This window comes from Patagioenas fasciata, chromosome 13 (genome assembly GCF_037038585.1).
Source record: "Patagioenas fasciata isolate bPatFas1 chromosome 13, bPatFas1.hap1, whole genome shotgun sequence".
NCBI lineage: Eukaryota > Metazoa > Chordata > Aves > Columbiformes > Columbidae > Patagioenas > Patagioenas fasciata.
This window is the reverse complement of record NC_092532.1, coordinates 20,335,098-20,349,778: the sequence shown is the minus strand read 5'-3', so window position 1 is coordinate 20,349,778 and position 14,681 is coordinate 20,335,098. Positions and strand designations below refer to the sequence as shown.

Below are 14,681 nucleotides of genomic sequence, written 5' to 3'. Positions count from 1 at the left end.
CTTGCAAACTCATTTTCTTCAGGGCAGTGCTCAAAAAATCCTATGATTAAGCGCGTATCACCCAAAGTTCTTCCAATCTAGTCTTTCAAATTGAACTGCTTTGACACTTTCCAGATAAATGCAGCTGTAGGTTTTCCCCCCATGTACAACAATCAGCACCTGTCAGAGCCGTCTCGCCAAGCGAAACAGAGCTTTCATGCTCAGCGCCAGAACGCGGGAGGGAGAGGAGAGGCCGCGCGCAGCTCACACGGGGCATCTCCGTTTCATTTCAGACCAATTCGCTGGTAGATTGAGGAGAACGATTCCATTCCTGGAGCTGTCCTAAATAAGAGTAATTCACTTTGTACTGTGCTCTGTGGTCTTTCAGCAGTGGAGTGCTTCTGATTGCTTTTGCAATGGCTGTGTTCAGGGCATTGCATTTGCAGGATTGAACACTTGATAAACCCTTTAAAAGAGGCCACAGGAGCAGCGTGGCACAACTGAGCGACAGCTGCAGGAATATGCTGATACAATTTGATTTTATCTTTCGTGACCTTGGATCCTCTCCTTTCTACGTTCACCCTCAGTTTTAGAAAAGGCAGTCTTGGAAGTCTATACCTTTTACACTGAATAAGTAAATAAAAATTGAGAAAGAAGGCACAGGCTATCCTGTCTTTGAGGCAAGGCTGGGGTTATTTCTTGTGTTACATCTCCAGAGTTGTAAACTGTTCCGCAGCAGGCGCAGCAGCCAGAAGTGTGATTTAAGTATGTGGAATGAGGGAAGCAAATGACACATTTCCAAACAGAAAACAGAAATGAAAGCATGATCAACAGTAAATGACAACTACGGGATAAAACAAATCCTGAATACCTAACAGGTGCAATTTATGATAACATCAGTAACAAAAGACTAGAAATTCTTGATCAAACCCAGCAATCATTGATAAATAGCTTGCTGAAGTAAGAATGCTGATATGATGCACAGAAAATGGTGGTTTAAGCCTGCTATCGCTGTCCTTAGATCGATGAAGTATGGAAAAGGGTGAATCATCAGATTACCTGCAGATTAAATGATGTGCAAAACCATTTGAGACCGGATTAAATTACATTTTAAAACTGATTACTGTTCATTACTTTCATCCCATCCCATTTTCATTGCATATAATGTTAAAATTTAAAATCTATGGGGTAGAAATTTACTGTCACGGCATGTAAGACTATGAAAAAATTGCATGCGACTAAATACAAGAAAGCTGTCAGCTACAGCAGGAATTCTGCTAAATACCAATAATAGAAACTAATGCTGAATAATGTCAATACCTGTGAAGGAAGATCTGATTCTGTAATTCTGTGCAATCTAAGCAAAATCTCTGCTAAATTCAGAAGATTATTTGCAAACAAGAGTAGCTCAAACTGAACGTGGTGGCATGTGTTATTTCAGACATAATGACATTAATGATTTGTATGTGTCAACTGAATGAACAATTTAAATCTCTAGGAAATATGAGATACGATCTAAAAAAAAATTTAAAATTGCTTCTTGATGTATAAGCAAGCAACCGTCAGTCTGGATGCAAGTTTCATCCCATAAGCCATGGCTGGAGCTGCCGTAGTGCTGTCTGTTCAGCAATACTCCAGCTGTCATCAGAGGTCTTGATGGCCATTCTGGTTTCAAACTGAGCCTGAAGAAGGTTATGATTCTGTGTATCTTCTGGTACAAACCATGCTGCATCCAGACACCAAAGCTCACTTCTATCGTTTCTTCTAGATCACATCAAGCGTAAGGAACAACTACGCCAAGTATATTATAGAGGGTGAATACGCCAACACCATTTTTAAAGTGGAAGAAACCAGTGGTGATGTATATGCATTTGAGAGACTGGACAGAGAAAAGAAAGCAGAGTATGAGCTGACAGCTCTCATTATTGACAGAAGAAACAACCAGTCACTGGAACCCCCATCTAAATTCATTATCAAGGTTTATGATATTAACGACAATGTCCCCGTGTTTGTACAGAAGGTATTCAATGGATCTGTCCCAGAAATGTCACCAGTAGGTACGTCCTTCCATCACTCACTTCCCTTCGTGTCTCTGGTTAAAAAGCAGAATTTATACTAAATATGCTCTTTGAAAAACCCTTTTCTAGGAACCTCAGTCACCAAGGTGACAGCTGTAGACGCTGACGATCCAACAGTTACAGGTCACGCCACAGTTACCTACCAAGTCATTAAAGGAGACGAATACTTCACAGTTGATGACTCTGGTAGGTAAAACAAGTAAATGTCCTTACACTTTGTCCTTACCTTATACTTTGAAGAAAACAGTTTTAAGCATTTGTTATTTTGGAAAAGGCAGATAATAACTCCAAACTATAATTTTAACCATAATTTAGAAAGATGTTTCATTCACACTCACACAATGCCACTGCCTGCATCTGGAAATGAACTAATAAAGTCAGGATATCAGGTGCCATGAGCTAAATGAGAAGATAAAAGGTCATTTTTTCCCACTGATGAAGAGACTGACTAGGAGCTAATATAAGTTCAGTTCCAGTTTAGCAGAGATGCCATTCCTTTGACCAAACAGGAAAAGGAGAACACATAAATTCTGAAACAGCATTCGATAATCAGTAACTCAACCCTTTGCTTTCCTAAACTTTCCTGTTTAGATTTTGCCCAGTTTTAAAAATAATGTCAGTACGTCTTGTAACCTTGCTAGTCCTCTGGAGCACATAACTCGGATAAAGAGGTGCTCAAAGGCTCTAGAGGCTGTAGTGACCAAGCTTAGACATCGTTAGACTGTTTCTAAGCAGCAAAGATCAGTATCAGTTTAAAGGAATGTAATGTACAAAATCTCCCAAATATACCTCATGTAAGAAAGATTTCGAACTTTTCTGGCCTTAGAAAAATACCACTGCAAAAATGCTACTTAAAGTTGAATGTGTGGCACAAGGCAAAAATTTGCTGTCGAAGTTAAGAGATATTGGACATGCTGCAAAATCTAATCATAGTCAATGTTATTTTTTCAAAGGTGTGATTTCTACAACAAGGGCTGATTTAGACAGAGAGCATCAGTCGACATATGAAATTATTGTTAAAGCAAAAGATGCTCCAGGGTCTTCTGGGGATTCAAGCACAGCTACAGTCATTATCACTTTAACCGACATCAACGACAACTTCCCGGTATTCAAGCACCGTAAGTATAACGCAAGCGCTGTATCAGTTGGAAACCAAGGGCTGACTTGACTATAACCGATTTATGTCAGAGTTTATAACCATTTAATTTGTCTTAAAAGTGGACAAAAGAATCTTACCTATTGAGAAGGCCTTCTGTAGTGCAGCCCTGGCTACTCTGCCTGGTGACTCACACCTAGAGGAGAAAATAAAAAGCAATATTAATTTTATCACTTTGCACAAGATCTTGGCAGTTTTGAGAATTAATTATACTTTTATTAAGAATACATCAAAGTGCTGTCTGCAGAGATATATAATGCTGAATGCTCAATGGAATACTTTTTGTATGTCTATAAACTAAGAGTTTTTGACCAAGTTCCAACTTCCATGTACACACTCCTTACGTCTTTGTTGTGTTATTTTGTTTGCTTGTTTCTTTTAACAGCATCATTTCACTTTAAAGTTCCTGAAAACATTTCAGTAGGAGGAGAAGTTGGCAGAGTCAAAGTAGAAGATGTTGACGAACCACAACATAGAAATACAAAATACAGTTTTGTCAGAGGAGATTACAGGGACACCTTCGAAATTGTAGCAAATCCGTTCACAAACGAAGGAATCATTAGGCCGAAGAAGGTACTTTTCCCAGTAACAAAGATGATTATTTTGTTTTTCCCTGTGTAACAACGGTGTTTGATTCAGTTTGGGACTAGTGGCAGGAAAAAATGAACACGTGTGGAGGTCACCATGAAATACGTTCATCTTGAAAACCCTGTTCTGTGAGCTCTGGGAGAAGAGCTGGAGAATCACCAGCTCATTTCACTGCCAGCTCTGGGAAAAGCCAGAATTACTGCACAGTGCAATGGGGACTGTGTCACATATTCAGGTTACACGGTTCAGGCTTCTCGCAAACTTCAGATATTTGGATTCCTCAAAGAGTCAGTGATTTTAAGAGATGAACCAACTGACCAAATCAAAGAATCTTTCCCTTCTGCAGCCTAAGTGAAAACAAAGTAGAAGTGTGAACAAGTCCACCCCTCCGAACGCACTCTTTACAGTTCGGCGCTTGCTCCAACCCCAGTCACAGCTCTCTGAATTTCCTCAGGGTGTTTGCAGATCTTCCTCACTAAGGACAGACCAGACTCTCCAAAGCCTTTATTATGGTCTGCTCTTTGTTTTTTTAATTCTCAAACATACTTGATTCGTACCAAGAAACATTCCTGCGTTATGCAGAGAGTTCATCATCATAAGCCAAGAGTTCATTGATTTCATTGACTCAGAGTGAAGGGGAAAATAAATAAATAAATAAATAAATAAATAAATGAAAGAGGGAGGACTATAAATCATGTCCTGTAAGCCTCAGATTGACAGGAATGTGTTTTTCCCTTCCAAACATACACACACTGGCTGATTTGGAATCAGCTCCTCTTTTAAGACACAGTGGGCAGAAGTTCGCCCCACTGTTTTGTAACACGATCTTGACCATGCACATCATAATTCTAAATATGCAGCCACGCAAGATGAAATTTCAACTGCTAGATGAGCACTAGCACTTCCAATCGCAACGTCTACTCAGAGAGAAAATCAAGAGTCACCACAACTAACTGCTGTGTATTTCACGGTGCTTTTATAATCTCAGGTGACAGTACAAAGGGACACAAATTTTGAAATAAGTGACAGCTTGGGCATTCCCCTCACTCCTGGTCTTCCTTCCATTGTGCGATTCCGTTTATAATCGCAATCAATGGGAAAACCAAGGAAGCGGATGTCGTTTATCAGTAAATGGCCCAGGCACCAGTCAGCGCAGCTATGAATTCTGCCTTGGGTTACTTCAGAACAGAAAGCTTTGCCAAGAAGAGGAGAATCTGGTCCCCAACCTTTGAGAAAAAGCAGCTAAACTAGTTTTGGTAGCTAGAGAAAATTATTTAAACCAATAAATAGTTCCCGAACTTAGAATACCAGATGAATCTGTTCAAAGCCAGAAGTTGCTGAAACCACTCTATGAAGGAGATGGTCGGTTTGGACGTGCTAGCAAGAGTCTAGCTAGGATGCAATTTGGTAATATTTCCAAACGTGGATTAGTGTACACAGCTTAGGTTTCCACAGATAGTTACTGCAAAGCTTACTTAGACATCTCCAAAGGAAGAATATCTGCTTGTCTTTCTTCTAGCCCCTGGATTTTGAAAAAGTAGCAGAATACAAGTTTGACATTGAAGCAACAGATCCCACAGTTGATCTTCGCTATTTTAAATCCGGTGGCTCCAGGAGCATTTCGACAGTCACCATTGAAGTCACTGATGTTGATGAGCCTCCCGTCTTCACTAAACTGCCATATGAATTTAAAGTGAGGGAAAATGATCCAGAAATAAGAACACTTGGATCAGTTTGGGCACATGACCCTGATGCCGCCAAACGGAAAATCAGGTAATACGACATTAGCTGTAGTAATTCTGTTTTAAAGCGGTGAATTCATTAATGATTCCATGAATTTGACAGAGAACTGAGACTTTGGCTCTGTTTTTCAGAATATTCACGCTAAAAAGAAAAATCCAATTTGATTTTTCTGGCACTGCAGCCATGGATATATATGGTAACCAAAAATATGGACATAAATTACATTTACCCATGTAATTACCACATAAACTTACTGATTAAGTATCTGCACATTTACAGGAAAAGGAATAATCCTGGCTATCTTTACATGGTTATAATGTATTATTACTTTTTTTATTGTAATCACTCTCTCGAGCCTGTGCTTTGAAAAGAAAATAGACTTCTGAAACAGTAAAAGATAAAAATCTGGAAACTTTTCCAATGGACATATTTCACTCCCACAGCTTGCAGAATTTTAGGAAAATATTCCGAGACTGCCTGGTCAAGATATTAATGTCATTTGTCACACAAGAACTCTCTGACTTTCCACTACAAAGAACTGAGGTGAAGCACAGCATTATTATTATATCTCTTTTGGTATTGCATTGACATATCTCTTTTTAAACAAAAAACAGGTTTATTCGACGAAGAGCTAGTCCTAATGGAGACTATGTCAGGGTATCCGATACTGGAATTATTCAACTTCCCAAGCCCCTGGACAGAGAATTCAGTTCCTCATACAACATCACTGTTGCAGCTCAGGAAATCCTTGAAGATGGTAAGTGCTATCCGCTATTCGAAATAAATCAGAGTACAACTTCACAAAAAGGAAAGGCACAACCTAACAGCCCGTTTCCACTAAGCTATGAATGAAAGGGATGCTCACAAGGTTTGTGCAATAATCTTCCAAATCAAATGAGTCCCTACAAAATAGGTCAAACACAGTTTAAAGATTTGGCGCCAAGCTATTAGGAAAATGCATTCAGTTTGTTACAAGGAATAAAAAGGGCATGAGGAGAGGAAGCAGCTTGGGGCAGAGGGATAAGGCTGTGGTTAGAGCAGAAACATCCCGGCCACAGCCTGTTCTGTGACTACTGCCCCAGTGCCAGGGAACGATGCTGGATCCCACAGCCACACAGTGAGAAGAAACCATAAGCAATTGTCATTTTCTTCCTCATAGATCCGTGATCATTCAGGCCAGTAGGAGAGGTTTTAGGAATATATCTCAATCTGTCAAAGGAAAAGTTTAAATTAATAATGGAGCTAGAAACTCCCCATATTTGTCATGCAGGAGGCACGGGGGTGGACGCAAACAGTGGAAAGGAGAGGCCCAGACAGCACTGAGATTCCAGATATCTCAGAGACCTGTACTCTTGTTACTGTCATTTCAGGCCGCCTTTCTGACCGAGAATCACATGCCCAAGTTCACGTAATAGTTACTGATGAAAATGATAATGCTCCGGAACTTGTTTATCCTGAAGAACCCAGAGTGTGTGAAAATGCTGCACCAGGAAAGGTGAGAAAGGACAAAGCATTTTTCCTTTAAACCTGAATTATCTACTTGCAAGCTCAGTCGAAAAATGTCTTTTAATAAAAGTTAGTCTCACTTTTCACACGCAAGCGCCTGATCATGTCACTGATTTCCAAAACAGCAGTGGTCAGAAACCTCTCTTCAGGACTTTACAGTGTTGGAATATTGACTTTCATCTGTTTATACACATGGGCTGCACAGTTCTGCTCCCTCCAGATTTTTAAGAACATCTGTGCATTAGCAATTGAACTGTGAAGTACAGTCAAGCCTTGCAGAGCAAAAATTAGCAATTCGGCTTTATCACGCAAATACTCGTACATGATACTGAGAATGAAACCATTTCAAAATACTAAAAGAAACATTGCTGCATATAACATTATGGTGGTACTCATCAGAGCACAAGTATCTGCATGCACAGGGTTAGTATTTGTGCTTTCAGATGTTTGGTCTCAGACACAAGTATTTAGCCCATACATGTAATGTTTGTTTAATTAAGAGACTTTGTCACAGACTGGACTCTCTGATGGCATCTGTTAAAACACACAAAGTATTATTTCACCTTTAATTTATTTTTAAAATACCTTTGGGACATAACCATACACATTTTTTAATATATTTTATACATCTAATCTATCCCGGATCGAGGTTTCCAAAAAGAAGCATGTCATTCAGGAGTGGCAGTCTCAATGACATTCAATGAACGAGAGTCATACCTCTAAATAAGCTGAACACTTTAGAAGACAGCCACTTTCACTATTTAAATGAGCCACATGTCTTTGTGCATAAGACTTTTCTTATGCTTTAATTACACAAGATTTCCTCTTTCGTTTTCTACCTGTGCATGAAAGGGCAAGACTGCTCTTTTTGGAGATCTACCAGGAAATTACTTGCCTTGAAAGAACTTGAAGAGGAGCATCACAATATCTCTTTGTCCTGCCCTTTACTGAAGGGTTACACAGGATACATAGCCCAGCTCTAACAATACTGTAAACAGCTTCATCACTGGAAGCAATATATACTGAAAATTTTGACCTCTTCCATCTTTGTAGGTTATCATCAGGATTTCAGCTACTGACAAGGATGAAACATCACCTAGAGGTTTCTTCAAATACTCCCTGGCCACAGAAGATAGCAACTTCTCCTTGGTTGAGAACTACGGTAGCGTATCCCTGCAATGCATTTTCTCAGCCAGCCAAAGTGAGACACTGAGATACTGGGGAGAAAAGTGGTAGCAATGACCTAGGACTGGTCTAGCTGAGCTAAGTAACAATTTATTTGTAAAGGCTCAACTTAGTGAAAAAAAGATAGTATTTGTTGCCACCCAAGTTTCACTGCATTCCGTAATGGCTGGCGCTGCCTAAGGGAAGATATACCAACTGACTGATCATCTATAAGGAAAATCTGGTAGAGATTATCACTTAATTAGATGTTGTTCCTTCTTCCAGATAACACAGCTAATATCACTGTCAAATATGGACAATTTAATCGGGAACTTGCCAAAATCCACTACCTGCCTGTCATCATCTCCGACAACGGTGATCCTGAGCTCAGCAGCACAAATACACTTGTCATCAGTGTCTGCAAGTGTAACGAAAAAGGCAACTTCACTTTTTGTGAGGAAAGAGCTAAACAAGTTGGAGTCAGTATACAAGCACTGGTGGCAATTTTTATCTGTATCTTCACTATCATTAGTAAGTATTTGACTTTTGTTACGTTCTCTAACTTTAAATGTGGGGATTGTTTTGGTTTTCTCTTGGCTATCCAATGGTCACAAAGGCAGAAATACTGTACCTATTTGATACATCTCGCTCTTTCCATTTGGCCTGTTAGCGTAGTTTCAGCTACAAAACTGTTCAGTCTATTGGAGAGGCTGAGTCACTGAAAGGTTATTGCAGGTATGCGTAATATAATTGATTTACTGTTACTAGGCTCACGTGCAGCTATAAAACAGGAAATTTGTGCTGGGGCAATAATAATAGAATTCCTGTTTCCAAAGGCTGAACTAGTCTGGAAGCCCTTTGAACAGTAGAGTGGACATGTATACATAAATAATCTGTAACAAATCAGCAGACCAGTACCTATTTGCTGTATTTGGAATTTATCAGAGAAGGAGCAACACTTTTTCTTGCTTGAAGAGGCCTCCTATGCAATTAGCACATAAATAGCATCTGATGCCTGGCATTAAGAGATTTACCAGTTCAAGGCAGTAGCTGATTCAATGAACCTGTGACACTATACATTCGTACTTGTGATTCTGGCTCAAGAGTCAGTTGTACAATCCCTGTACCCACTGAACCGCTTTGAGAACATAAAAATCCTACAGTTAAATAGCATTTAAAACTTTTTTTAAATAGTGTATAAAAATCTAAACCCCTCCCCAAAAAAACCAACACACCAAAAAAAAAACACAACAGGAAAAAACCCACTTCAGACTGTGTTACATATCTTAAATGCAATTTGGTTTACTTCCCTACTTCTCCATTTACACCTGCTCATCTAAGTTTTCTTTGCAGTAATCGCATTGCTAATTCTTCTAAGAAAGAGACACAAGAAGGATTTGAGCGGTCTTGGGAGGAATGTGGCAGAGATTCACGAACAGCTTGTCACTTACGATGAAGAAGGGGGTGGTGAAATGGATACCACCAGCTATGATGTATCTGTGCTCAACTCGGTCCGCAAGAACGGTATAAAGCCTGAAGCAGCTCCCTCTCCGTATGCACAAGTCCAAAAGCCTCCTGGAAATATGACTTCTGGTGCTGGAGAAATGGAAATGATGATTGAGGTTAAGAAAGATGAAGCCGACAACGACAGGGATCTGCTGCCCTACGACACACTTCACATTTATGGCTACGAAGGCGCCGAGTCCATTGCAGAATCTCTCAGTTCTTTGGCATCAGGCTCCTCAGACTCAGATATTGATTATGACTTTCTAAATGACTGGGGACCCAGGTTTAAAATGTTAGCTGAGCTGTACGGATCAGAACCAAACGAAGATTTTGTGTATTAAGTTCAAATTAGCCATGAATTTTCTCACTCCCATTATAGACAGACATCAAGACCCTGCCAACGGTCAAAGAACTCACAGCTCTTCATTCAAGCTGTACTAGGATTTCAAACAGACACACACAAAAAAAAAAAACACCTGAGAGCATAGTGTTATAAAGAAACACACAGATCACATATGTTGACTTCCCCCAGCTCTGCTCTCCTTGCTAACATTTAGTTCTTTCCCCAAAATTGCTGCTTGAGGACCTGCTCAACTCTTCTGGGACATAACTCCTCTCCCTGTCCAGAGAGGCACTTCTCCTTAAAAAGTGGTTTTGTCCCCAGTTTCTCCTTCGTTCCTCCTCTCCTGCACTGTTTTCATCAACAGACATTCAAGGTCACCATCCGCTGAAGCAGAGAGGTTGGGTGGCATTGGAAGGAATGTTCTGAACAACCTCCCGTACCTCCAGCCGGCTGGTTTGCCTGGCCCTCTTGTAACATCCCTACTGACATTCCACGCTTACGCTTACCCAGCAGAGGAGGAACATATGGTCTGTCACTCCATATTAGAAATTATTCCATCACTTTCAAAAGAGGCATGATTTCTTCTTCTTTCCAATCTATTAATTATTCTTGCTTTATAGTTTTCTACTACATATATGAGTTACTGAAGATAAAATTAGACAGAATTTTTAGATGCACAATCTGGTTTCATCTGTCATTTTCAACAGCCTGATGATGATTTCAGGCACCTTTCTGGCATGCTAGAATTTGCTCTAGCTAGCAGCAAAATTGGTTTTTCTCTCTGTAAAGAGGATCTCAGTGTTACTCAATGGAACATATCCTGCAGGGCAGGAAATACAAAGATCAGGGGAATGTGGAGACTCCAATACTGTAAATGTCTCTAGATGGCAACATAGGTCTCTCTAGATTTCTAAAGAGGTTGAATACATTTTTTTATTCAACATTATTAAAGCAATTGTATTTTTTCAGGGACAAACGCAACTGGAAGGCCTCATTACTGTGAAACTGTTCTGATTTTTTTCCTAAGCAGGTACTGTAAAATGGGTATTTTCCACCTAGGAAAACATTGTAGACTTCCAAACCAGAATGCTACACACCCACACATTTGTCTGCATAAAAGAACCGCAAATGTAAATAAGGTTTTGGAGCTGCAACTACTATGTCCCTGGTAAGCATGTGTTTAGTTTCTTGCCTGATGAAGAGCCACGGAACGAACAGAATTAAACTTCCCATGCAGGAAGTTACCCAGCCAAACACATGGTGTAAAATGCGGGTCTCTTAGGACGCTGCTCTGTCTCTGGTCCTGGCAATGCAGATTCCCGTTGCCTTCAGCAGGAACACAGATACTCAGTTCTGCAGAACCTGTGCTGGAGCTGTATATATTAGTTTAGTTGATCTGATTATTTAAATTTGGTAGCTAATCAAATAACGTTGATTTTTTTCTTTCTATTTTTTTTGTTTTCCTAAACCAATATCGTGGAACCTCACAAATTTGCTTTTCACTTACTCATGTCATCTCTAATTTACACCCCCTTCCCCCAAAATGCTTTCTTGCCTGGAAATAGCAATGCACTATAATAGGGTCTCCCATTAGTCCTCACTACTATAGAAAGCTGTCCAATGCAATACTAAGCTGGACACTAATGCTTCGTATCATCAATAACGCAATCACTCAAATTTTCAAGTACAAACTAAAGGAAAAGTAAGTAGAATTCTGCACATCTGCGAATCAGCTTTGGATCACATCCTTTATAACAGAAGTACAATTTGCAATGACAGCCTTGGTTTTATTTTTAATGTGTTCGTTCTCTTCTGTTTTGCTTAATCCATTCAACAGTGTATGCTATTGAGGTTCCACATGTTAGTATATTATAAGGAGCGCTAACTAATAATACTTACAGTTTAAGGTTTTCATCAGTAACTAAAGTATTGCCTATCAACAGGTAGAGTTAGTTATGAAATTATTTAGTGCAGTAAGTACTTTGTTAAGCAGCATCCAGATAATATTACCTGTAATCGCTATTTTTAAGTGTGTTTTATAAAGCTATTTTAAGGAACACTGTAGCAATTTCCACTGTATAAAGATGTTTGCACTGGACAGTTTCTTTTTATGTTCCTGTACTGTATTTTTTTTTACTCGATAAAAGCCAACCTCAAGTTCAGATTTTCTGTGCATTCCTGAGTTTCACACAGAAGACAATACCACAGTGAATTCAACCATAAAAACACTGGTATCTACACTCTGAGCAAATTCAGAGTAGACACAAATTCACCAAAGGACTTTCTGTAAAAGAAGTTTTCTCCCACTCTTCGGAAAGTTGTCAGTAAAGCTCCTGGGGTAAGGAAAAGCCCCAACAGTGCGGTCTGGCTTCAGTGGAACCTCCGACTGTGGAGGGCTCGGCAGTGCTACAGGACACACCCGCATTCCCAGCACATGTTTGGTGGCTCGGCTCTGTTTTCCTGCTGGAAAAGCACTCGGATCTGACGGGAAAGGACAGGCTGCAGAACAGAAAGTCCAAACACCCTGGGTCAGTACGTACCACCCACCCCCGGGGACTGCACATATGGGTCTGTCTGTGTCACCTCCCCAGCAGCACCACCCGCTCCTCTGATCCGCTGCCACGGGCACAGGCAAGCAGGATCGCTCCCTAGAGCAGGAAAACCTCCACTGTATCACAGCCCAGGATTCAGACAGGACGTGCCACAACAGTACACACCTACTAAATAAAAATCCCCACTCCTAACTTTGCAGCTTTATATAGCACAGTTTCCAACCATTTCTTTTTGCTACTAACAATGACTACCCCAATATATTCCCAAGTTTCCCCAGATACAGCACTTATCATTTACAAAGCCTAGAATAAAGCAAAAAAGTTCTATTCCTTCTCTGCTAATTGCCATGAGCAAATTCCAGATCAAACACACTTTAGCACAAGTTGTATTAAAAACACAATAGATGTGCTAATTATGTTATAATGAAATGCATTTTTCCACAGAAAGAATTTGATTAAACAGCTACTTGCAACTTGTAGCAGAGATTCTTGTAAAGGTTTTCATTATTCATCTAATTAATATGCATTTTAATCTCTTATCCCTAAACATATATCCTGAATTATTATTTTATTACATGCAGACACAGAAGTTAATGCCATTTAATAAGTTTTTACTCCTACCCCATTAGAAATTCTTATGAAATAATGACTTGTGATCAGATTCCTCGATGCGTATCAAAGCAGCAATGAAAAGCGGTTTGAATATGAACGCCTGGCACGCTGCCGCACTTCCCAGGTAGGTCAGAGGAGCTCAGGACCCGTTATCAAAACGAGTTTCCACGGTCCAGAGAAAGAAAGAACCATTGTATTGGGTATTATCCAATAACAGTCCAGTGTTACTGATACACTGTCAGGAAGAATATAACAGCAAATCCAGTGAAAACAGAGTTGTTGTTCTGCAATTAGTGGGTTCTCCCTTCTTCTTCTTTCAACAAGCAGAAGGGATGGGCCGACCTGGCGATCAGAGCTGCTCACACACAGGTGGTGTCACCGAGCCATGGAAAGCCATACTGGGGTTTTGGACCTTAGTGTTCAGAGTACAAATCCACCTATATACATTTATTTTATATGTTTTCACTCGTATGCATACATTACATACACGGGAAATGCTCGTGGCGATAGTAAACATGCAGATATACTATCCTACTTGGCTAGAAATAATAGTTATACTTATTCCCGTTACACTTCAGATGGGACTAGGATAGAAAAAATGAATAACCACTTTCTTTCCTGATCTATTCTCCCCTCCTACTTTTTAAAAATAAATATTTCAAGTTTGAGGAAGTGAAAGATAAAACTCTTGTGGTTTTTACCGTCACACTCTTTTGGAATGAAAGAAATCACCAAGGTGGTATCTTTTCCATTTAGGAAGCTATCACGATTTCACCGTAGCACAAGTCATCAAGTCTTACCAGGAACTGAACAAGAGTCTGATCAGATCAAAGTGGGTGATTTAGCCTAAATCTAGTCCATAGAAAAAGCATGAGAGAAAACCAAACAGCAAAGACACCTTTTAGTCTGCATGAGAAAAAGGACAACAAAACCAGAAAAACTCTTGTATGAGCAATAAAAATTCACAGATTTTTGCTGGCATCTCTCAGCTTCCTGACTTTGTTCCTGCCTGACCTGAAAGAAAAGGGAAAAACAGCATTTCCTTCCACAAACAGCATTTCCTTCCACTTATCCCCAGTGAGCAGCTGTCCCACCCGCTTTCCCACAAGACTCTCTTAATTCATTCTAGTTAACCCCTTCATCAATGCCACGATCAATCATAAATGTCTGCATTTCTTCCATTCCTCATTAAAAATGAACCTCTAACTGAAAGGCAGTGCCCTGAATGAAGTTATCAAAACAAGCAGAACAAAGCAAGGCAGAGTTCACCAGGCAAACACATCAAAAACAAGCCAAATAAAGTCCAGCCAGTAACAGCTGGATTGCAAGTGGTCCACGGAGCATTTCTGGCAGCCTCGCTAGAGCTCAAGGCCTGACCTGCAATGCCCTCTGCAAACCAGTGCATTCTCAAACTGAAAGGTTCAAAAGGAGACATCGTGTATCCATCTGCTGCT

At 40.0% G+C, this 14,681-nt stretch overlaps 1 protein-coding gene and 1 long non-coding RNA gene across 10 annotated transcripts in view; one reads left to right on the top strand and one right to left on the bottom strand.

The window, feature by feature from the left end:
- Positions 1-12,225, top strand: part of CDH5 (cadherin 5) — a 29,278-nt gene extending 17,053 nt beyond the window's left edge. For 2 of the 3 annotated variants that reach the window (XM_071814349.1, XM_071814347.1), the window contains 10 exons: positions 1,748-2,036; positions 2,127-2,243; positions 3,011-3,175; positions 3,599-3,786; positions 5,321-5,574; positions 6,159-6,301; positions 6,915-7,039; positions 8,104-8,212; positions 8,500-8,745; positions 9,556-12,225. In XM_071814349.1, the coding sequence (XP_071670450.1) occupies positions 1,748-2,036; positions 2,127-2,243; positions 3,011-3,175; positions 3,599-3,786; positions 5,321-5,574; positions 6,159-6,301; positions 6,915-7,039; positions 8,104-8,212; positions 8,500-8,745; positions 9,556-10,061 (2,142 nt within the window). In that variant the 3' untranslated portion in view covers positions 10,062-12,225. The remainder of the gene's footprint in view (positions 1-1,747; positions 2,037-2,126; positions 2,244-3,010; positions 3,176-3,598; positions 3,787-5,320; positions 5,575-6,158; positions 6,302-6,914; positions 7,040-8,103; positions 8,213-8,499; positions 8,746-9,555) is intronic. The other variant, XM_071814348.1, reaches the window with a different exon arrangement.
- LOC139829040 (uncharacterized) overlaps positions 1-14,681 on the bottom strand; it is a 308,145-nt gene that overhangs the window by 235,645 nt on the left and 57,819 nt on the right. For all 7 annotated transcript variants that reach the window (XR_011741255.1, XR_011741254.1, XR_011741249.1 and 4 more), the window contains exon 2: positions 3,294-3,349. This is a non-coding gene — a long non-coding RNA (uncharacterized lncRNA). The remainder of the gene's footprint in view (positions 1-3,293; positions 3,350-14,681) is intronic.